Consider the following 24690-nt stretch of genomic DNA (forward strand, 5'->3'; position numbering starts at 1 on the left):
ACCTCCCGCCAGCTGGTGGAGCTGGTGCTCTGTCCTCCCAGTCACTGCTCGGTCCTCCAAATGACGCATTGGTGCCGGATCCTCCCAGTGGCGCTGTCCGCGGATGGGGGGACGGGGGGACGGGGGGGGAGCAGGGAGAAGTTTCACCTCTTGCCTCTCTGGTGAATTCGCCGCTGTTCACTGGGCTGAAGTGCGCTTGCGCGCTAACGGAAATCGGCGGGCGGTTGGTGAAGACGGTGCTCGAGCGCGGGGCGGGAATCTTGAATAAAGTCCGGCTGAGTCCGCAGCGCCTGAGGGAGGGAGCCTCTGACTGGTAACGGACACCGTCAGCCGCAGTCACCGCCGAGAGCCTCTGAACGGTAACTGGACACCGCCGTGATAGTGAGGTAAGACCCGCGCCTCTGTTTTCCCCTTTCCCTCAGTGAAGCCTGAGGCCTACCCTTCCATCCCGCGCCGCCGGGCTCCGACACTGGGGAAGAGCCGGTGACTGTCCCTCAGTCGGCTGTCCGCCTCTGGTCGCCACCGGCTTTCCGTTCTCCCGTCCACCCCTCTATGTTCGCACCATTTTCTCTTCCTCTGCCTGCCTGAGACCAAAGGAAAACAGGAATAAGCCATTCGGCCCCTCGAGCCTGTTGTGTCATCGAAGAGGTGTACAAAATGATGAGAGACACGGACAGAGCGGATAGGGAGCGGCTGAAGGGTCAGTCACAAGGGGACACAAGTTAAAAGCGAGGGGTGGGAGGTTCGGGGGGGGGGGGTGGTGGATTTGAGGAAAAACTTTTACGCAGAGGGTGGTGATGGTCTGGAATGCACTCCCTGGGAGGGTGACGGAGGGGATGCCTCACATCTTTAAAAAGTACCTGGATGCGTATTTGGCGTGCCATAACATTTCAAAGCTATGGGCCAAGTGCTTGTAAATGGAATTAGGTATGATGCCTCACAGGACCAGGAGCCTGGATTCAATTCCTGGCTTGGATCGCTGGTGTCTGCGTGGGTATTCTCCCACAGTCCAAAAGATGTGCTGGTCAGGTGCATTGGCCATGCTAAATTCTCCCTCCAGAACGTAGAACAGTACAGCACAGTACAGGCCCTTCGGCCCTCGATGTTGTGCTGAGCTATGTCCGAACCCAAGATTAAGCTATCCCACTCCCTATCATTCTGGTGTGCTCCATGTGCCTATCCAATAACTGATTGAAAGTTCTAAAGTGTCCAACTCCACTATCACAGCAGGCAGTGCATTCCACATTTTCAACGACTCTGTATAAAGAATCTACCTCAGACATCCCTTCTGTATCTCCCACCATGAACCTGATAGTTATGCCCCCTAGTAATAGCTACATCCACCTGAGGAAATAGAGTGGATGTGCAGAGACTATCTATCCCCCTCATCATCTTATAAACCTCAAGTTGCCTCTCATCCTCCTCTGCTCTAAAGAGAGAAGCTCCAGCTCCCTCAAACATTCCTCATAAGACCTACCCTCCAAACAAGGCAGCATCCTGGTAAATCTCCTTTGCACTCTCTCAAATGCTTCCACATCCTTCTTACAGTGAGGTGACCAGAACTGGACACAATATTCCAAATGTGGTCTCACCAACGTCCTGTATAGTTGCAGTATAACCCCACGGCTCTTAAACTCAAACCCCCCGTTAAACGCTAACATACTATAAGCCTTTTTAATGGCTCTATCCACTTGAGTGGCAACCTTCAGAGATCTGTGGATATGAACCCCAAGATCTCTCTGCTCCACATTCTTCAGAACCCTGCCGTTGACCCTGTAATCCACATTCAAGTTTGTCCTACCAAAATGAATCATCCCGCACTTATCAGGGTTAAACTCCAACTGCCATTTTTCTGCCCAGTTCTGCATCCTATCAATGTCTCTTTGCAACCTACAAGAGCCCTCCACCTCATCCACTACTCCATCAATCTTGGTGTCATCAGCAAATTTACTAACCCACCCTTCAGCCCCCTCTTCTAAGTCATTGATAAAAATCACATAGTAGAGGAATCAGCACTGATCCTTGTGGTACACTGCTGGTAACTGGCCTCCAGTCTGAAAATCTTCCCTCCACCACCACCCTCTGTCTTTTACGAGATAGCCAGTTACTTATCCAATCGGCCACATTTCCTTCTATCCCACACCTCCTTAGCTTCTTCATGAGCCTACCATGGGGAACCTTATCAAATGCCTTACTAAAATCCATGTATACGCATCAACTGCTCTACCTTTGTCTACACACTTAATTGCCTCCTCAAAGAATCAATCAAATTTGAGGCAGAACTTACCCCTCATGAAACTGTGCTGACTATCCCAGATTAAGCTGCATCTTTCCAAATGGTCATAAATCCTATCCCTCAGGACCCTTTCCATTAACTTACCGACCGCGAAGTAAGACTAACTGGCCTATAATGACCAAGGTCATTCCTATTTCCTTTCTTGAAGCGAGGAAGGAACATTCGCCACTGTCCAGTCCTCTGGCACAATCCCCATGGACAGTGAGCACCCAAAGATCAAAGCTAAAGGCTCTGCAATCTCATCCCTTACCTCCCAAAGTATCCTAGACTGTATCCCATCTGGTCCAAGGGACTTATTGACCCTCAGGTTTTTCAAAATGGCTAATACATCTTCCCTCAGAACATCTACCTCCTCCATCCTACCAGCCTGTATTACACTCTCATCCTCAAAAACATGGCCCCTCTCCTTAGTGAACACTGAAGAAAAGTATTAATTCAATGCCTCACCTATCTCTTCTGACTCCATGCACAAGTTCCCACTACTATCCTTGACTGGCCCTAACCCCACCCTGATCATTCTTTTATTTCTCACGTAAGAGTAAAAAGCCTTGGTGTTTTCCTTTATCTGACCTGCCAAGGACTTCTCGTGCCCCTTCCTAACTCTCCTAAGCCCTTTCTTTAACTCATTCTTAGGTACCATGTAACCCTCAAGCGACCCAACTGAACCTTGATTTTTCATCCTTACATATGCTTCCTTTTTCCTCTTGACAAGACATTCAACTCCCTTTGTGAACCACGGTTCTCTCACTCGGCCATTTCCTCCTGGCCTGCCAGGGGCATACCTATCAAGGACACGCAGTATTTGTTCCTTGAACAAGCTCCACTTTTCGTTTGTGCCCATAGCTGACAGTTTCTGTTCCCATCTAATGCTCCCTAATTCTTGCCTGATCACATCATAATTACCCCTTCCCCAATTATAAACCTTGCCCTGCCATGTGACTCTACCCCTCTCCATTGCAATAATGAAGGACACTGAATTGTGGTCACTATTTCCAAAGTACTCTCCCGCAAACAATTCTAACCTTGTTTTTAATGACATAGTTCATTACCCAGTATCCAGTCCAATGTGGCCCCACCTCTTGTTGGCTTATCCACATATTGTGTCAGGAAACTTTCCTACACACAATGTACAAAAAGTGTCCCATCCGAACTATTCGACCTATAAAGGTTCCAATCAATATTTGGAAAGTCACCCATGATAACTACACTGTGACCTCCACATCTATCCATAATCTGCTTTGCCATTTCCTCCTCCGCATCCCTATTACTATTTGGGGGCCTATAGGAAACTCCTAACAACGTGATCGATCCTTTTCTATTTCTAACTTCAGCCCATATGACCTCAGTAGGCAGATCGCTCTCAATGCCTTTCAATAGCCGTTAAACTATCCTTGATTAACATTGCTACTCCTCCACCTCTTCTACCGCCTTCCCTACTCTTACTGAAACATCTATACCCCAGAACTGCCAACCGCCATTCCTGTTCCTGTTCTAACCATGTCTCTGTAATGGCCACAACATCATAGTCCCAGGTATCATTCCCCCTCCTAGTTCACCTACCTTATTCCGGATGCTCCTTGTATTCAACCCACCATCCTGTCTGCCTGTACACTCCTGCGACTTTGATACCTTCCTCGGTATCCTCTATACCTGAACAAGTGCTGGAGTGTGGCAACTTCATTGCAGTGTTAATAATGTCAGCCTACTTGTGACTAATAAACAAACTTAGGTGGGAGTTCAGGTGTTTCTCATGTGTCAATGCAGACTCGGTGAGGCAAAAGACCTCTTCTGCACTGTGATTCTATGAAACTCAGCCTTTGTGTTCACTGAAGTTTTTGAAGAATTAGAGGTGATCTCATTGAAGCCTCATTGTAGTGAAGATCTCACTATTTTCAGGTGAAAGTAAATTACTGCAAATACTGGAAAACTTTAGCAGGTCTGACAACCGAGGGAGAACTGAGTTAATGTTTAGAGTCTGAATGACTTTTCATCAGAGCTGACAGACTTTTATAGATCCTGACAGGAGAGATACGGATAGGATGTTTCCCCTGGCTGGTGAGTCTGGAACCAGAGTACAAAGCTTCAGAATGTAGGACAGGCTGTTAAGGATTGAGATAAGGAGGAATTTCTTCACTGAAGGTGCTGAATCTTTGCAATTCTCTGCTGCAATGGGCTGTGGAGGCTCAGTCAGTGAGCACATTCAAGACAGAAATCAATAAATTTGTGGTCCCTAATGACATGGAAGGATTTTGCAATAGGGTGTCAAAGTGCTTTGTGTGGTAGATAATCAGTTGTAATCTAATTGAATAGTAGAACAGGTTTGATGGGTCAAATGGTCCCCTATGTTCAATGACTAATTTGATTGTGGCTTGTGTGTACACCGGTGGGAACAGTTTCTCCCTATTTACCTTGTCTAAACCCCTTGATTCTAACCACCCATATCAAATCTCTTCTCCAACTCTGTTCCAAAGTAAATAGACCAAGTTGCTCCAATTTGTTGATGTAACTGTGGTGCATCATTCCAGGAACTGTTCTTATAAATCTTTGTGCCCTCTTAAAGTGGAATTTTTTTTTTGTTTATCCATGTGTTGCTGGCTGGGCTGGCATTTATTGCCCATTCTTTAATGCCCTTGAGGTGGCATTTGAAAGTGAACCACCTTACTGTGGCTCAGGAGTCACATGTTGAACAGACCAGCTAAGAATGGCAGATTTCCTTTAATGGGCATTTGTGAACCAGATGTGTTTTTACAAAAAAACACTTCATACTTCATAGTCATCATTAGATTTTTAATTCTAAATTTCTATTTAATTCAAATTTCACCATCTGCAGTGGTGCAATTTGAACTTGGGTCCCCAGCAAATCAAATAACAAAGAAAATTACAGCGCAGGAACAGGCCCTTCGGCCCTCCAAGCCTGCACCAATCATGCTGCCCGACTGAACTAAAACCCCCTACCCTTCTGTGGACCATATCCCTCTATTCCCATTCTATTCATGTATTTGTCAGGGTCTCCCTTAAAAGCCACTACCGTATCCACTTCCACTACCTCCCCTGGCAACGAGTCCAGGCACCCACCACTGTTTAAAAAAAAAAAATCTGCCTCATACATCTTGTTTAAATCTTGCCCCTCACACCTCAAACCTGTGCCCCCTAGTAATTGACTCTTCCACCCTGGGAAAAAGCTTCTGACTATCCACTCTGTCCATGCCTCGCATAACCTTGTAGACCTCAACCTCTGTCGTTCCAGTGAGAACAAATCAAATTTCTCCAACCTCTCCTCATAGCTAATGCCCTCCATACCAGGCAACATCCTGGTAAATCTTTCTCTAACCCTCTCGAGTCTCCACATCCTTCTGGTAGTGTGGCGACATGAATTGAACACTGTTCCAAGTGTGGCCTAACTAAAGTTCTGTAAAGCTGCAACATGATTTGCCAATTTTTAAACTCAATGCCCCGGCCGATGAAGGCAAGCATATCGTATGCCTTCTTGATTACCTTCTCTACTTGCATTGGCATTTTCAATGACCTGTGTACCTGTACACCCAGATCCCTTTGCTGATCAATGCTCTTAAGGGTTCTGCCATTTACTGTGTATTTTCTGTTTGTATTAGATATATCTCTGTATGTTACTTATCTGTATCGCCCTGGGTCTTTGGATTACTAGAACAGTGACGGTACCAGCACCTCCCCTTGAGCAGCGTTATGGTGAGAAGGTGAGAGACTGGACATGATAGCTGAATGGCCTCACTCTCCACTGACAATTCTAATTCTGTGTGTGATGCCCAGAATTTGAGGCAGTGCTTCAGTTCAGGTTGAATCAGTATTTATTATAAAGATTCATTCTAATCTCTTTACTTTTGTACTCTTAGAAAAACAGGAGTTAGGCTGTTTGAGCCTGCCCCATCATTCAATAAGATCATGACTGATCTGATTGTGGTTTCAATTGCATTTTCTTTTCTGTCCTGTTTCTCCTCCTCCTCCCCATCTTGACTCCCTTGCCTAATAATTTATTCAAGGCAGGATTAGATTTTTAAGTAACCCAGCCTTCGCTACTTTCTGAGCAATGAAATTGTGAATACCAACATCCTTTTGAAAAAGAAGTTTCTCAAAAGGGAGACCTATTAGTTTGTTCCCTAGTTATTGTCTCCCCCACAAAAGGAAACATCCTCCAGATATCCACTCTTATCAAGTCCCCGCAGGATCTTTGTTTCAATAAAATCACCTCTCATTCTTCTAAACATCAATGGTCTCGGTGCAACTTGCTCAACCATTCCTTGTAAGGTAACCCCTTTGTGCCAGAAATGAGTTGAAATGATATTCTCTGAACTGCTTCTAAACAACTGAATTGTTTAAAAAATGAGAACAAATGCTTCAGATATGGTTTCAAGACCCTGTATAGCTATTTGAAACTTCTCTACTTTTATATTCAATTCCTCTTGCAATATTTCACATACCTTCCTTCCTACTCTTGTGCCTCTAGTTGTAAACCCTAGGATTCCCTTCTTAGCCACTTTCTCAATTTTCCAAATCACCTGTAACAAATCATCCCTGCTCCCACTTTGGAACTGTCCTTTTTTTTTCTGTCCTCATCTAACTATATCATTTCACAATTCTCTGCATTAAGTTTAATTTCCCACATATCTCCTCGTTTTACCAACTTATCTACATCTCCTTGAAGGCTATTGCTGTTGTCTTCCGGGTTCACAGAATCTTGAGTTTTATATCATCTGCAAACTTTGAAACTGTACTCAAGTCTCGATCATTAAGCGACGTCAAGGAAATCTGTGATCTGCTGCATACCCACCCCCAATCTGAAAATCAGCCCTTTACCACAGACTGTTTCTGTGACCAACCAACCTTGTATCCAAACTGCCACTGTCCCTTTATTCCATGGACTTCAGCTTTGCTGGCAAACCTGATGTGACACTTTATAAAATCCTATTTGGATGTCCCACTTTGATTAAGCCTAATCAGAGAGATTCATGTTAATTAAACACGATTTGCTTTTAGCAAGTCTGTGTTAATTGTCCTTAATTATTCTACACCTGTCCAAATGTCAGTTAATTTTGTCTTTGGATCATAGTTTCTGAAAGCTTTCCCATCACCTCACTTGGATTAAACTGACTGGTCTGTGATTGTGGGGGTGATCCATATACCCATTTTTTCCTGAAAGAGTATAACATTTGCAATTTGGTATCAATGGGTGCTATTCTGATTGGCGGTTGGTGACTAGTGGAGTGCCGCAGGGATCGGTGCTGGGGCCTCAGCTATTTACCATTTATATAGATGATCTGGAGGAGGGGGCTGAGTGTAGGGTGACGAAATTTGCTAATGATACAAAGATGAGTGGAAAAGCAAATTGCGTGGAGGGTGTGGAAAGTCTGCAGAGACATCTGGATAGGCTAAGCGAATGGGCGAGGACCTGGCAGATGGAGTATAACGTTAGCAAGTGTGAGGTTATCCACTTTGGCAGAAATAATAGGAGGAGGGATTATTATTTAAAAGGCAAAAAGCTGCAGTGTGCTGCGGTGCAGAGGGACCTGGGGGTCCTTGTGCATGAGTCGCAGAAACCCAGTCTGCAGGTGATCAAGAAGACAAATGGAATGTTGGTCTTTATAGCAAGGGGGATAGAATATAAAAGTAGGGAGGTCTTGCTGCAACTGCACAGTGTACTGGTGAGGCCGCAGCTGGAGTACTGTGTGCAGTTTTGGTCGCCGCACTTGCGGAAAGATATTTTGGCCTTGGAGGGAGTGCAGAGGCAATTCACTAGGCTGATACCAGAGATGAGGGGTTGGACTATGACGGGAGACTAAATAGACTGGGTCTGTACTCATTGGAGTTTAGAAGGATGAGGGGGGATCTTATAGAGACGTATAAGATAATGAAGGGGCTAGATAGGGTAGAGGTAGAGAGATTCTTCCCGCTTAGAAAGGATAGCAGGACTAGAGGGCACAGCCTCAAGATAAGGGGGGGGGGGCAGTTTAGATCAGAGTTGAGGAGGAACTTCTTCAGTCAAAGGGTGGTGAATCTCTGGAATTCTCTGCCCGTTGAAGTGGTGGAGGCTACCTCGCTAAATATATTTAAGTCATGGGTAGATAGGTTTTTGATAGACAAGGGAATTAAGGGTTATGGGGAGAAAGCGGGAAAGTAGAACTGATCCACTTCAGATCAGCCATGATCTTATTGAATGGCAGGGCAGGCTCGAAGGGCGAGATGGCTTACTCCTGCTCCTATTTCTTATGTTCTTATTCTTCAGTCCACTAGTACCACCTACTCACACGAGTAAGATTGGAAGATTATTGCCATCTCCTTAGGAGTATTACTAAGCAAAGGGATCTGGGTGTACAAGTACACAGGTCACTGAAAGTGGCAATGCAGGTGGAGAAGATAGTCAAGAAAGCATACGGAATGCTTGCCTTCATCGGCCGGGGTATTTAATTTAAAAGTTGGCAAGTCATGTTGACGCTTAATAGAGCCTTAATGAGGCTGTGCTTGGAATATAGTGTTTGATTCTGGTTGCCACACTACCAGAAGTATGTGGAGGCTTTGGAGAGAATAGAGAAAAGATTTACCAGGATGTTGCCTGGTATGGAGGACGTTAGCTATGAGGAGAGGTTGGAAAAATTTGGTTTGCTCTCACTGGAGCGATGGAGGTTGAGGGGAGACCTGATAGAAGTCTACAAGATTGAGGCATGGGCAGAGTGGATAATCAGAAGCTTTTTCCCAGGGTGGAAGAGTCAATTACTAGGGGGCATAGGCTTAAGGTGTGAGGGGCAAGTTTTAAAAGAGATGTACGAGGCAGATTTTTTACACGGAGTGGTGGGTGCCTGGAACTTGTTGCCAGGGGACGTAGTGGAAGCAGATGCGGTAGTGAACTTTAAGGGGTGTCTTGACAAGTACATGAATGAGATGGGAGTAGAGGGATATGGTCCCCGGAAGCGGAGGGGATTTTAGTTCAGTCAGACAGCATGGTTGGTGCAGGCTTGGTGGGCCAAAGGGCCTGTTCCTGTGCTGTAATTTTCTTTGTTCCTCTGCAATTTTCTCCCGAGCTTCATAAGGGCAGGGATGTCTTGCTGCAATTATACAGGGCCACACCCGGAATATTGTGTGCAGTCTGTCCTCATCTGCGGATGGATGTTCTTATTGTAGTGGGACTGCAACAAAAGTTTTCAAGACTGATTCCTGGAATGGTGGAATGTATGAGAAGAGATTGAGTCGGTTAGGATTATATTCACTGGAATGGAGGAATGAGGGTTGTCTCCTAGAAACCTATAAAATTAGACAAGACGTGTTAGATGCAGGAAGAATGGTTGACCAGAATTATATTTTTAGGATATGGGGGTAAACAATTTAGAACTGAGATGAGGAGACCATTCTTCATGCAGAGAGTTGTGAGCCTGTGGAATTCGCTAGCACAGAAAGCAGTTGAGGCCAAACTGAAGGAGTTGGATTTAGCTCTTGGGGCGAATGGGGGAAAGTGAGATGAGGCTCTTGAGTTGGATGATATTGAGCGGCATACTCCAACCGCTATTTTCTGTGTTTGTCCTCTGTTGCATCTCACCCATTTCTGGTCAATGATACTTCCTCACCTTTATCAATTTTTAGGCAATTCAGTCTCTCAACAACTTCCTTGTTCACTGTGATCTCAGTAGCATCTTTCCTGCTGAAGATGGTGTAATGCAAATCGTCAGCCCATGCTTGGGTCCCTATTTGATCCCTAATCAGCTCCATCTTTCCTCATGCTATCTTTCTGCTATTAATGCCTAATTTGAATTCCATTTTATGTTAGATGCTAGCCTCTTCCCATACACTCTCTTTGCTCTTCATTGTTCCATTTTTATTTCCACTCTGTTCTTTTAATTTTCAGCATTGTTCTCATTTGTATTATCTTGTTAGCATCTATTATATGCACCCTTTTTTCTGCATCATGTGGCTCTCAATCTTTTATGTAGAGAGCTCAGCCCTTGCTTGCCCACAGTTTCTCTTTGTGATGCAACTTGACTGTATCAAACTACTCCCCCTTGAAATAGAACATTCTCTTGTGTTGCAGCTTTGCCTGCTAGTGTTTTCATTCCAGTTTACCTATGTCAGATCTGTTTTCACCCTACTGAACTTGGCTGTCCAATTAAGAATTTTTACTCTATATTGCTTCTTGTCTTTTTCCCTCACAAACTTAAACTTAAGCCATGTGATATTATCACTTCCCAAAATGTTCTTCTCATGACATTTGATGCACCTCATTCATGAGAGCCAGATCTAGCAATGGAATGGTAAAGTAATGATCAGGAAAATTCTCCTGAATACTCTAACAAAAACTCTTACCCTCTTTGCCCATACACTACTGAAATTTACCTTGCAAGATATAAATGCCCCATTATCACTACTCTATTTAGCTTTTGTGCCTCCTGCAATTTCCTTGCCAATTTGCTCCTTTTATATTTCAACTAGTTGGTGACAGAAAACATCCAGTCGTATAATGCTCCCTCCACTGTTTAATGCTAACTAAACAGATCTTGGCCTTGTCACTTCTAGGACATCCTATCCAGTGCTGTAGTGTTCTCCTTAATCAATACTGCAACCCCTCCTCCTTTATTTCCCTATTTTTCCTGAACACATTGTATTCAACTTCTGTCCTTTTTTTTGAACCATGTCTCATCATTACAGCATCATAGTACAATGTTTATCTGCTCCTGCAGCTCACCAGCCTCACTTATCATGTTTTGTGCACTTATATGCCATGAACCTAATTTAGACTTTAGGAACATTGAAATTAGAAGTGGGAGTAGGAAATTCAGCCCTTCGAGCCGACTCTGGAATTTAACATGACCTTGGGTGATCTTATCCTGGTCTCAACTCTACAGTCCTGCCTGCTCCCCATACCCCTTTATCCGCTTTTCATCAGAAACGTATCTATCTCTTAAATCTGTTTGATTCTGCCTCCACTGCACTCTGGGTCAGTGAATTCCACGGATCCTCAACTGCCTGAAAGAAGTAGTTTCTCCTTATCTCTGTTTCGAACCTACCTCTTTTCATTCCATATCTATGATCTCTTGTTCTAGACTGTCCTACAAGGGGCAGTATCTGTTCAACATCAACCTTATCAATCCCCTTTAACATTTTATATAGCTCAATCGAATTCTTCTCTTCTTCTTCTCTCTCTCTCTCTCTCTCTCTCTCTTCTTCTCCTCCCCCCCCCAATATTCTCCTGAACTCCAGCGAGAATAAACCCAAGCTATTCAACAGCTCCTCTGGCTTCCAGTGCCACTGCATCCTTCCTCAACCAAGGAGACCAAAACTGGACAGTACTTCAGGTGTGGTCTCACCAACGCCATATACAATTGTAACAGCACTTCTTTACTTTTAAAATCCAATTCTTTGCAATAAATGCCAAGATTCCATTTGTTGTACTTGGTATATGCTGCACCTGCATGCCCACTTTCTGCTATTCATGCCCTCTGACTTTTAATACAGTACATTGCAATTTCTTGCTCTGGTTTTTATCTGTCTCCCCTCCCCTGGCTGGTGAGCTACTTCTCTTTTCAATAGCGCTTCAGTGATCAGTGGTGGGAAATTTGATAATACCTCTACCTCTAATTAGAACCTCAGGAATAAAATATATTGTTTGGGCCAATTGATTTAGCTGTTATTTTAAATACTGAGGAAAGTAGGTACTGGTTCTTTGCACTAATGGAAATATTACTGTTGTGCACATAGTGAGTGAAATTCTCTGAAAGCTGGTCCCTTTTGATTTGTGGTTTTGTTTCGATTTTAGAAATGCTTGCTGGCTTTTTGTGCTTTTGTTAATTTATTCTTTCTGCTTGGGATTAACACAGACATCCAGCATCCCATTTTGTTGCAGTTGGATATTTTAAAACTCCGTTCATTCAGACCCCAGAACAATTATAATGCACTAACCGCTATGAGTGGTGGGAAAATATTTGTAGAGACATTAAGGAAAATTGCTTATCCTAAATCCAATCAACTGAATGGGGAGAATTTTGATTGGTGGTTTGACATTGGAGAAGAAAAGGAGTTTGTCAAATGGTTTTGTAATAGTATAAATGAACAAAATGTATTGACTACAGAAGAGCTAACTGAGTTGAAGAGTTTTGGAGAGGCAAATTGCTTGGGCCAGAAAGACTTGGACAAAGTCTTGGCAACGTGTCCTAAGGATACAGAATCAAAATATGGCAATCTTCCAGAGATGACAATTGAGGAACTGGAAGAGGAGGTTAAGGCACTACAGCTGGTTCGAAATGTTAAAATCCAGCGACGGAATAAGCAGCAATTGATGACTTCGGGAATATGTCATATGCCAATGAGACTAAGGGATGAGGAGGAAGAATGTACCAAATTGTTAAGAGAGACAAGAGAACAGTTGTTGGCTGAAAATGCCAAATTAAATGTCACTCTGTCAAAGGTACTTGGCGAAGTTCAGCAACTGTCTGCAATTTTTTCAAGTGTTGTGTCAGAAAAGAGGCCAGGACAGCAGACTATTTTTCTGTCACAGCTTGTATTGGACAGCTATCTGCAGCAAGAAGAACAATGCACAGCTGCTCTCACTGAATATACGAAGAAACAACTTTTTAAAGGCATAACAGGTCTTGTTGAGAGCTCAGACGTAAAAAAATTTCAGCTAGTGGACATAACCTCTCAGTCCATACAGGGAGAATGTAATGAGGTTTGTCAGGAATATCGGCAACAAATGGCTAGAATCCAAGCAGCATATAACAGTGGCCAGCGACAGTTAATTTTGGCAAAAGCAAAAGAACAGAGCACCAAGGCTAAACTTCAGCTTATGGAGCAGCGAATCTCCTCCATGCGAAACAGAAAGGTAAGAGTATTTTTGAATGTTGACAATCAAATTGTTACATTTTGTCTCCTTTCTGAAGAGCTATAATGTTCAAACAGTTAAAACAAAATGTAACTGCTTCATAAGGCCACCAGGCCAGGTAAGCGCAGCAGATTTCCTTTCCAAAAGGGTATCTATGAACAAATTACAAAAGGTTTAAAACAATCTGGTAACTTCATGATTACTTTTACCAGTGTTTTTTAACTGCCATGTTGGGGTTGGAATTCACATTCTCTGGATTATTAGTGCAGGCTTTAGATGGGATTTCCTTACCCAAATTGTGAAATATTTGGTGCAAGGTTTTTTTGAGTCGTTAATTATTAAGGCAGAGGTAGATGGATTCTTGTTAGGCAAAAGAGTTGAAAGATTTTGGTGTTGATGAGAATGTAGAATTAGAAACTGGTGGAGGAGGTTGAAGGGGATGAATGGCCTACTTCTCCTATTTTGTTCATATTAGCCTGCAGGAACGTGAGCAAGGGAAATGTCTTTCTTTTATCTTTCTCCCTTTCTCTTTCCCCATTCAAGGTTAATTTTAATACTGTACTGGCATGCTATTGGTTAAAGATGAATAGGTGAGGGCTTTTTTAAATAGCAGAGGCTAAGTGGTGACTTAGTGGAGGTCTTTAAGTCCGAAGACATGCAGGTTAGGTGGTTTGGCCATGCTAAATTGCCGTTCGGTGTCTCAAGATGTGTAGGCTAGTGGGATTAATGGGATAAATGCATGGGGTTATGTGGATGGTTGGGCCTGGGTAAGATATTCTGTTGGAGAGTCGTTTCAGACTCGATGGCCTGAATGGCCTCTTTCTGCATTGTAGTGATAAAATTGCTAAGGCTTATGAATTTGGATGCAATGCAGCCGGCAAGTGGTGAGAACATGGAGCTCACTGCCATGTAGAGGATTTTTTTTAAAAAAGCTGTGGATCAAAGGAATGGAGAGTTAAATTAGTTATCTGTGAAGGATGGGAGGAGACTTGTGTGAGGCATAAATGATGGCATAGACAGAGTAGATCAAATGGCTTGTTTCTGGGCTATAAATATTCCATGTAATTCTGAAGTGTGCACAGGCCAAATGGCCACCAGTGTTAGATCACCCAGGACTACTCCAATAGAATATTGTTTTTAATGGCAACACAGTGGTTCGCACTGCTGCTTCACAGCGCCAGAGACCTGTGTTCAATTCCGACCTTGGGTGACTGTGAAGTTTGCATGTTCTGCCCGTGTCTGCGTGGGTTTCCTCTGGGTGCCCTAGTTTCCTTCCACACTCCAAAGAAGTGTGGACTAGGTTAATTGGCCATGCTAAATTGCCCTGAGCGTCAGGTGGATTAGAAGGATAAAGACGTGGAGTTACAGGAAAAGGATCTAGGTGGGATTGTTGTCAGTGGGTTGAATGATCTCCTCTTGCACTGCAGGGATTCTACGAACAATTTTTAAAAAAATCTGTTTGGCTGAAACATAGCATGTTGTTTGATATTGTATAGAAAAAAGAGAATGAGGAATTAAATATGACATTTCACAGGTGTGAGATAATGGGTGAAATAGGTGCTGATTGATTGGCAAGTTGATTCTGACTAAGAACTTGCCATAAGTGCAGTAGCAGAGAACTGTAAGCTCCTGGATAATTCAGAAAATGCACAAGGCTTAAACATATTCCTTCTGTTTGCGGAGAGAGTGGATCTCTGTCTGAATGTATGTTACTTTCAGCAAACATAAGCCACGTTAAGAACTTGACTGATTATCTTAAGTCGGTTGTTAATGTGGCTATTTGCACACCCAAGATTATTCAGCAATTGCTGTCCAATCACACAGTCATCTAAAATGCATTTTGGTTTGAGTTTTGCAAGCTCAGGCTGGTTAAGTACAATCTATACTTGGCCTATTATGAACAATTGAAGGATTCTACAGTTTGATTCGATCAGCAAATTACTGATCTGCACAGCTTAAGTACCTGGTATTGCACTGGCAGTGACATTCATACGCAATGTTGTCCGGTTGTGTAGGTTAAATGACTTTTTGGTTTGGCGACATCAACTGTTTGTGGAAGATTTCTCTCTCATAGTATCAGGCTTTCTTAACCTATTCGAATTTGATATTCTTTTCCTTTCCTGGGTAATTTGGGTAGACGAGGCAGTTTTCAGATTTGAAAGTCACAGCCTTTGGCCCATTTAGTTTGTTTGCTGCACATCGCACAATGATTTGATTAGGATAGTCCTTGTCCTATAGGGTAGCTTTAAACCCATTATAATCAACTGCTGTCTACCTTCTTCAGTCAAAATATATCAGGATTCGTAGAGCTCCATGCACTATAAGATTGGCCATATCAACAATCTTGTAGATAGGGCACTGCCCATTTGCTCACCTTGCAAGCTTGATGAAGAAATAGAGCGCACACTGCCTCTGCCAATCAGAGTACACTTACCAACCAATCAGCATTTTTTTCCCTGTGATATAAATTACTGTGATTGTTTGAAATGTGCCATTCTTGCATATATTTTGATTGAAGACAAGACAAAAAAATTTCATGCTGCTTTTTAGCAATATTCAAGTTCTGTACTACCAAAAGTGACTGACTAAACTCTGTTCTTTCCATAGTTGATGGACTTGAATGGTGCAAAAGCCAAGAAGAGCAGCTTAACTAAAGAACTGATTCCAATAAATGCCCAAATAGAACATTTAATTAACAAGGAGATTCCTGACTTGGTTGTGGAGAATGCGCAACTCTTGAATATGCCTATAGTGAAGGGAAATTTTGATCTGCAGATGGCTCGCCAAGACTATTACACCTCCAAGCAGGACATGGTAGCAAGCCAGCTACTCAAACAGAAAGCTCGATTTGAACTACTTCACCTAGCATATGAAATGGAATTATGTAAGCACAGAGATGTCCATCGACAGCTTGAGAACCTGACTGCAGAACTTGAACAAAACAGGGGAGAGTTTCTGCAACGTTTAGAAGTGCTGTCTGATAAATCTCTCCAACCAAGCAGTAAACAACGAAACATAATTGATTCAAACGATACCTCTAATATCAGGTAAAAAAAAATAAGGTTCATATACAGCTGCAAGATTATTTATGTATTCAATTTCCTACCCATATCTAACCATCTTGCCATGTATCTGGAGTGGCAACCCAGAGTTCAGTTCAAATCCTACCATTGCAGATTGTAGAATTGAATTCAGCAAATTTAATGTGTGGGTTAGCAGGCTAGAAAAAATTTGCTTTCTTGATGTTCCCTGATTTTTTTTCTCCCCTTTTGAAAATGCTTAAGCTGTTCATTCATGTTCCTTGAGGAGACCCTGCTTCCTGTACCATAGTTGGCTGGACTGCTGATTTCTGCTGCAGAGTGACACCACATGAGTTCACTTTCTGTACTGACTGACGTTATCTATGAAGGTCTTCCCCCTCCTAAAAAAAAAGGGAGAGCAGAGCCTATGGTCATCTGGGACCTCCTTTACCTCCCAGTTAACATAGTGACCCAGGACATCTCAGGCTTTAAATGTGGTTCTGCCTTTGCCGGTCTCCCTAGAATAATTATTAAAACTAATTGCAAAGATTATCCTCCTAGGAATCAGTTGGGGAATTTTGGGTTGGAAGATGCTTTGCTCTGTAAAGAATGTTGATGAGATGATTTTGTCCAGAGGAATCTTGACAAACATAGGAGCTCAAACCTTAAGTGGCAAATTGTGAAATGGATTTTAAAAAATGTTTTTGGTTGTGCACCAGTGAAGTCATCATGTAAGTTACTGTAACACCTAGCTGGATGATCATTGCACTTTTTGATAAGACATGCCACCTCTACATGTTTGACTTGCATGTTTCAATTCTCCCAACAGGCCTGGCAGCATATTGGTAGTGTGGGGGAGGAGAATTGAGCTCAGCAGGGGGTCGGCCTTGGGGCCAGGAAAATTATCAACCCTCACTGTAGACTGGCTGTTTGTGCATATACATGAAATAGCGCAGACAAAAGGTGGATGTTTCGCTATATCAATCAACAGGACACAGCTGAATGTCTTTGCTAACAGCAGCAAAACTGTAATTAAGATATGATTAAGTGACCATTGCCTGAATGGACATTCCACCTGTCTCTCACTAAAAATTATGATGTTACTGATGTGACACGATTAAACAGCTATTGTCTCGGGCCTATCTCTTTGTATCATAAGTAAATAATTTACCTGTGTGTGTGTGTGTGTGTGTGTGTGAGACTAGAAATGATTATATTTACTAGAAGTTGTAAATGCCCTATAACTGGACACAATTGAGCAGACGAAAGAAGTTGTAGGAATTCTCTATTCTCCTCCTCATCGATGAGGGCAATAAAGGATCCATTATTTGGGAACGCTGTTTCTGAATATCTTCTTAGCTCTGCCAGTAGTGCTGGTAATCTAGGGGCTTGTTGCACTCTTGGCTGCTCTGAATTTGCATTCTGCCAATGTTATATCGCAAATGGGAGGGAGCTAAACCATGAAATAGCCAGCCTAGCATCAGTGAGGGGAGGTTGTTAGAAACCACTATCAAGGACAAAAGAAAGCCTCGTTTTGATTTGGAAAGGCATATGTTAATCAAGGGGAGCTGGCATGGATTTGTTAAAAGCAAATTGTGTCCAAATGATTTGGTAGAATTCTTTAAGGCAACAGAGGAGTTAATCAAGGTGTAGAATCATAGAGTCCCTACAGTGCAGAAGAAGGCCGTTTGGCCCATCAAACCTACACTGACCACAATCTCACCCAGGCCCTATTCCCAGAACCCTTCATATTTACCCTGCTAATCCTCTGACGTTAATTTAGTGTAGCCAATCAATCTAACCTGCAGATCTTTGGACTGTGGGAGGAAACCCATGCAGACATGGGGAGAATATGTAGACTCTACACAGGCAGTTACACGAGGCTGGAATTGAACCTGGGTCCCTAGTGCTGTGAGGTCACCTACCAACCAACTTGAACAGCTTCTACTTTGCTGCCCTCAGACTTTTGAATTTAACTTACGTTAAGTTGATCTTTCTCTACACCTTAGCTATGACTGTAACATTACATTCTGCACTGTTTCTTTTCCTTCTCTATGAGTAATACATTTAGCGTGCAAGAAACAATACTTTTCACTGTTTGGTGCTGTGAGGCAGCAGTGCTTGCCACTGTGTCACCCCGTGAATATTCGGAAAACGTTTAACAAATTATTGCAAGGGGATTTATTAAGATGGAAGTCCATAGGGACACTTCAGGGACAAGTGGTGAGTCAGTGACAGTTTCACAGATGGCATGTCTTATCTTCTACACCAGAATGTTTGTTTATTTACAGAATTTAACCTCCTGTGTGGAAAACATTTCCCCTATTTAACTATAGCAAAAAATGGCGGGTACAATTCTGCAGTAACTCGCTTTTATTAGTGTTACAATCTATTGGTGTTCTGGGACTAATTGGAATCTGTGTCCTCTGAGTAGGCAAGTGGGCTTGGTTAAATGTTTATCTGAAAGGTAGCAGCTTCGGTGCAGTACTGAGACATTACTACGTTGGGTGGCGCAGTGGTTAGCACTGCTGCACAGTGCCAGGGATCCAGATTTGATTCCTGGCTTGAGCCACTGTCTGTGTGGAGTTTGCATGCTCTCCCTGTGTCTGCGTGGGTTTCCTCTGGGTGTCCTGGTTTCCTCCCACAGTCTGAAAGACAAGCTAGTTAGGTGCTTTGACCTGAACAGGTCTGGAGTGTGGCGACTAGGGGAATTTCACAGTAACTTCATTGCAGCGTTAATGTAAGCCTTACTTATGACTAATAAATAAACTTTAACTTTGTTGAAGTGCCTTGTTCGAGATAAGTAGGAGGCAGAATGTCTTCTAACTTCCACCTTCTAGCTCTTCTCATTTGCAATTTAGTAACTGAAAGCAGTTTTTTTTCTATATGCTCTAAACCCTTGGTCAATCATTCTGTCTGACTTGTGTTGGAATCCATTACTGGATAAGCTACTTGCTACACTACATACTATTCAGCAATAAATGTATAAAAAATTAACAAGAATTCGTCAGTGTTTTTTGCTAACCCTCTAATGGGTGTAAATTGAGGGGGATGAATACTCAGCAAGACCTTGTTGTCCTTGTGCATCAATTGCTGAAAGTAAATGTGCAGGTACAGTAGGAAGTAAAGAGGACAATGTTGGCCTTCATAGCTAGAGGATTTGAATATAGGGACGTTTTGCTGCATTGTATAGGGTGTTGGTGGGGCTATACATGAAGTATTGTTTGCAGTTTTTGTGTCCATACCTGAGGAAGGATGTCCTTGCTTTTGATTTATTATTTCCACATGTATTAACATGCAGTGAAAAGTACTGTTTCTTGCACACTATACAGACAAAGCATACTATTCATTGAGAAGGATGGTCTGGAAGGATGTCAGAAGTTGCAGCAGGACATAAATAGGATGCAGGACTGGGCGGAGAAGTGGCAGATGGACTTCAACGCGGATAAATGTGTAGTCGTCCATTTTGGCAGAACCAATGGGATGAACGAGTACACTATCAAGGGCAGGAGTCTTAGTAGTGTTGAAGAGCAGAAGGATCTTGGGGTCCGGGTCCACAGGACTCTTAAATCGGCCTCGCAGGTGGAGGATGTGGTCAAGAAGGCGTATGGTGTACTGGCCTTCATTAATCGAGGGATTGAGTTTAGGAGCCGGGAGATAATGCTGCAACTTTATAAGACCCTTGTCAGGCCTCACTTGGAGTACTGTGTGCAGTTCTGGTCGCCTCACCATAGGAAGGACGTAGAAGCTATTGAAAGGGTACAGAGGAGATTTACAAGGATGTTGCCTGGATTGGGAGGCATGCCTTATGAAGATAGGTTGAGGGAACTGGGACTCTTCTCCCTGGAGAGACGAATGTTGAGAGGCGACCTGATATAGGTTTATAAAATGTTGAGAGGAATAGATAGGGTGGATTCTCAGGCTATTTCCCCGGGTTGAAATGGTTGCTACGAGAGGACACAGATTTAAGGTGCGGGGAGGCAAGTACAGAAGTGATGTTAGGGGTAAGTTTTTCACTCAGAGGGTGGTGAGTGAATGGAATCGGCTGCCGTCAGTGGTGGTGGAGGCGAACTCGCTGGGGTCTTTTAAAAGACTTGTGGATGAGTATATGGGATTTAGTGGGATTGGGGGTTATAGATAGGTCTATGGATTGGTAGGTGTTGATGTGATCGGTGCAACTCGTGGGCCGAAGGGCCTGTTTGTGCTGTAGTGTTCTATGTTCTAAGGAAAGGAGAGAGTGCAGAATGCAGTGTTACTGTCATAGAGTGCAGAGAAAGGTCAACTTAACGCAAGGTAGATCCATTCAAAAGCCTGATGGCATCAGGGAAGAACCTGTTTTTGAGTCATGACCTCAGACTTTTGTATCTTTTTCCTGATGGAAGAGAGAATGAGGCTGATTCCTGGGATGACAGGTCTGTCGTATGAGGAGAGACTAAATCTGTTAGGATTATAGATACTGGAATTTAGAAGAATAAGAGTAGATCTCATAGAAACTGATAAAAATTCTACAGGGTTAAACAGGAGATTCAGAAAGAATGTTCCCAATGGTGGAGTCCAGAACTAGGGGCCATAGTTTCAGGATAAGGGGTAAACCTTTTAGGAATAATGTGAGGAGAAATTTCTTCACCCAGAGGGTGGTGAATATATGGCATTCATTGTCACAGAATGTAGTTGAGGTCAAAAAAATTGTCTGATTTGAAAAAGAAATTAGATATAGCTCTAGGGGCAGAAGGGATCAGGATATTGAATTCAATGATCAAAATGAATGGCAGGATCAGGCTTGAAGGATCAAATGGCCCATTCCTGCTCTAGTTACTTTGTTTTTAAAAATACTTGGTATCTAGCCTCTTGTAGGCCCATGTAAAGGGCATCTGTTGTGGCTTTGTGGCCATGAGTTAAAGTCATTAAAAATAGACTGCAACTGGTGCAGATGTCAATGCTGCATACTTTTAGGTATGCTGAGTATAGGGTTAGCTTTCTAGCTTTCTTTTGGGCGGCGCAGTAGCGCGGTGGTTAGCACTGCTGCTTCACAGCTCTAGGGACCTGGGTTTGATTCCTGGCTTAGGTCACTGTCTGTGTGGAGTTTGCACGTTCTCCTTGAGTTAGCATGGGTTTCCTCTGGGTGCTCCGGTTTCCTCCCACAGTCCAAAGATGTGCGAGTTAGGTTGGTCGGTCATGCTAAAAATTGCCTCTTATAGTCGTGAGATGCGTAGATCAGAGAGATTAGCGGATAAATGTGTGGGGATACGGGGGTAGGGCCTGGGTGGGTTTATGGTCAGCGCAGACTCGATGGGCTGAATGGCCTCCTGCACTGTAGGGTTTCTATAATTCTATAATTTCTATCCAATTATTGCCAATGAGTCATAAATCTATTCATGGTGTATTGCCTGATTGTTTGTTTCATTACTGGAATGCAAATGTACAAGATATTGATCACAAAAATTATAGAAATGTTTTGAGGAAATTATAAATAGTACATTGGTTTCTCATAGTCTGAACAAGTTGGCCATATTCACTTATGTAGGGATGGAGGAGAGGAATGTGTGTGGAAATGAATTAAATTTATTGTACTTTGTGTTATCTTACAAAAAACCTGCAGCATTAATAAGTGGTTTCATTTTTCTGCTTCATCTAAATGTAATAACTTTTTGATTTGTTTCAGACTCTGTCAGATTTTTGATGTAGGTGACAAACAACAACTGTTCAGAACTTATAATAGTCTGGAAGAGGAAACCAGAAATCTACAGCAGGAGATTATTTCATTAAAGGACCAATTGGGAGCAACGCGGCATGAGCATTCTTGTCTCTGGTCAGCACTAGAATCTGATATTGAGAGACTTCGGAGTGTTATGTATTCTGGGTCCGGGAAACTTCTGCTTCATGCTGAGGTAATTTTGCATGTAATCAATAATACTGTACTAAGTCTGTGTTTTGATTGGCATGGGTAAAGTAGGTGAGGTTATGAAATTGGCTGAAGTGTGGCAAAATAGTGGGGATAATTTATTTGATACAAATTATTATTCAAAAACTTTTTTGTTAATAATGAGGAGTCACTAAGTTTCATAACTGCCAGGTGGATTGCAAGAATACATCAAGTTTGATTCTCCAGGCGAAGATGATAACCTTCCAATGTGGTCATGGCACTGTACAAACAGACATGGGGAGGGAATAATTATAATGCTTGAAGCTTGAATCCTAAACCAAACTGTTTAATTTTGCTAGATGCTGAAGTTATAACTGACAAATTTCAAGGAAATGCTGTTCGTTCCTTGAATAATGTTGACCCATCAAATGGCTTTTTGACTCCAGAGAGAACTAATTCCAATTTCTTGCCTATTTCTGGATTACAGAATATATCTGGATTACCGCATCTGTGGGAGGGAAAAGCAGTTAATGTTTTAGTCCGATATGGCTGTTTTTCTGAAATGGAGCTGCAGAAGCATGTTGGACGTGTTATGCTGCTTAGCAATGAAAAGAAAGCATTGGTTTAAAGTACCTTATTCTATTGTTAACACCCATTCTGGACTATTATCCATCTGTTTCATGATATCTTTGAAATTATCCTCTAACCTATTCCTTTTCTACCTAACCGTCCATTCTTTTTAAAAACATAAATGCCAACACATTTCTATCTTTCCTCAGTTCTGAAAAGGGAGCACATAAATGGACCACAATGTTGTAGGGCTAACGATTCGCATCACTGCTTTAAGTGTATGCTTTGAGTACCTTTGGTGATTTAACTAGTGTTTACTGGGGCTGATCTAAATTTTAATAATTTATTTGTTTATTTCGAAGGAACTATCTGAATCGCTTCAAAAATTGGAATGCCAATTACAGAGACTGCCGCAAATCATTGGGAGTATAGCTGATGACATAAAGTCCAAACGGCAAATTTTGGCAAGCAACTTGAATCGTCAAGGCGAGAGAGTTCTTTATGTTTATTTCTTCCAAGATCCAGACAAATTGAAGGAGATTGTGGAGAAACTGGAGAGGAAAGTTAAGGCACAGAATATTGGATCGGAGAGCTGATGTGTACCCTGCGTGTCAGCAGGAAGCCTCACTGGTGAAACATGGTTAAATGCTTCTGAAAAACAACTTCTCTAACATTAACAGCTGTGGATAATTGTATAGTAACATTCAAACTGGAGAAATAAAATCCTAGATTTATGATGGAGGAGAAATATGAATAATGTATTCTTAAAATATTCATTTAGCAGTATTTTACATTGTTTTGTATGTATAAAATTTTCCAGGCTCTTTCCACCAAGAGACCTATACTCTGTTTTTAATTTGGTTCAATTAAAATGCAGCGATAGACTTATTTTCTGTGGTGATTTGGAGGTATGCATATCTCTCGCATTACATTTATCAGAGATATTTACTTTTCATGGGTTAACAATCAAATATTTGAGGCTCCTGTCTTCTCATTCCATTTTCGTTTGAATGTTGTTGTGATACCACAGATTTGCATCTCAAGACATCTGAAAACATTTCATAACCAATGAATTACTGAAGTATTTGCTGTTTGTAGGCAAATATCACAGTTAATTTGTACACAAATTACATATAAATGAGCATTTAATCCATTTTGGTGTAGGTTTAGAGTTCCATGTCAGACAGTATAATGGAAAACCTCTGTTGCTGTTGTGTATAGTACTATGGGATTATGCTCATTGTAAGCAAGCAGGCCCTGGTTTAATGACTTCTTTGAAAGATGATAGCTCTGACAATGAGGAGTTCCATCATTCCAATTTTTAAAGTGTGAGGCTTGAACTTTTGAATCTATGAGTGCCATCATGAGCCATTTTATTTAATTGTGAACATCTTCACTATAAATGGCAATGTCTTAATTACCAGTTGATTATTGCCCCTCTGTCTCTTTAGATACATTTTGCTTAATTTTATCATTGTATACATTATGTAGAATTTAAGACCTAGCTTTCAGTTAAAATTGAGATGTGAGATTTTTTTTAAACTTTCCCTCCATTTCTTCTCACAGGTAAGGAAGAGGTTGAAACCTGTCTAGATGACTATCTGTCTCTGGGATTTCTCCTGGAAATCCCTTTCTCAAAATACTTTGAGGCAGCTTCGATGTTTGTAAGGAAAATTGTTATTCTGCAATAAGGATGTCCAAGATCCACAGCTCTTAAGTCTTCAGTGGGATCTTCAATCTTATTTTGTTCTAATAGTTCCTGCCAGCAGATGCCTCTGCAATAAGGATTACTTTTGGGCTATTTTGTTGGTCTGGAGTTGATAATATCAGTACTACTAGGCTGGCATGGCTTATGATTTCAGTACCACATTTTATGACTAACTCTGATTGCCCTCTGCCACTGAGCATCAGCAATCAATGCAGTCTTGCCTGTGTCTCCAACAAACAGAAAACAAAATTTGTTTTTCAAAAAAAGGCCCAAGTTCTTGAAGAGAGAAGATATCAATTTAAATTATCGCTCATTTTTGGTGGAAGGGCAAAGGAGGCCTCGTACAATTTGAGAAGTGGGAGGAAAGGAAACTAAGGGTGCAGATGCACATTACCAAGT

The 24690-nt window shown here is 42.2% G+C and overlaps 1 protein-coding gene across 3 annotated transcripts; it reads left to right on the top strand.

Annotated features, from left to right (window-relative positions):
* Window positions 1-213: 213 nt before the first annotated feature.
* haus3 (HAUS augmin-like complex, subunit 3) lies at window positions 214-23471 on the top strand. 3 transcript variants are annotated; one of them, XM_080189513.1, is made up of 6 exons: window positions 214-386; window positions 5908-6009; window positions 12130-13130; window positions 15738-16177; window positions 21813-22038; window positions 22946-23471. In XM_080189513.1, the coding sequence occupies exons 3-6, from the start codon at window positions 12216-12218 to the stop codon at window positions 23177-23179; spliced, it is 1815 nt and encodes a 604-aa protein (XP_080045639.1). In that variant the 5' UTR covers window positions 214-386; window positions 5908-6009; window positions 12130-12215; the 3' UTR covers window positions 23180-23471. The 3 variants fall into 3 exon arrangements, with proteins under 3 accessions (XP_080045639.1, XP_080045638.1, XP_080045640.1); XM_080189512.1 differs by lacking the exon at window positions 5908-6009; XM_080189514.1 differs by lacking the exon at window positions 5908-6009 and having other exon boundaries at window positions 12382-13130.
* Window positions 23472-24690: the final 1219 nt, after the last annotated feature.

The sequence above is a fragment of the Carcharhinus amblyrhynchos genome, chromosome 5 (assembly GCF_965287045.1).
Source record: "Carcharhinus amblyrhynchos chromosome 5, sCarAmb.v2.hapA, whole genome shotgun sequence".
Lineage (NCBI taxonomy): Eukaryota > Metazoa > Chordata > Chondrichthyes > Carcharhiniformes > Carcharhinidae > Carcharhinus > Carcharhinus amblyrhynchos.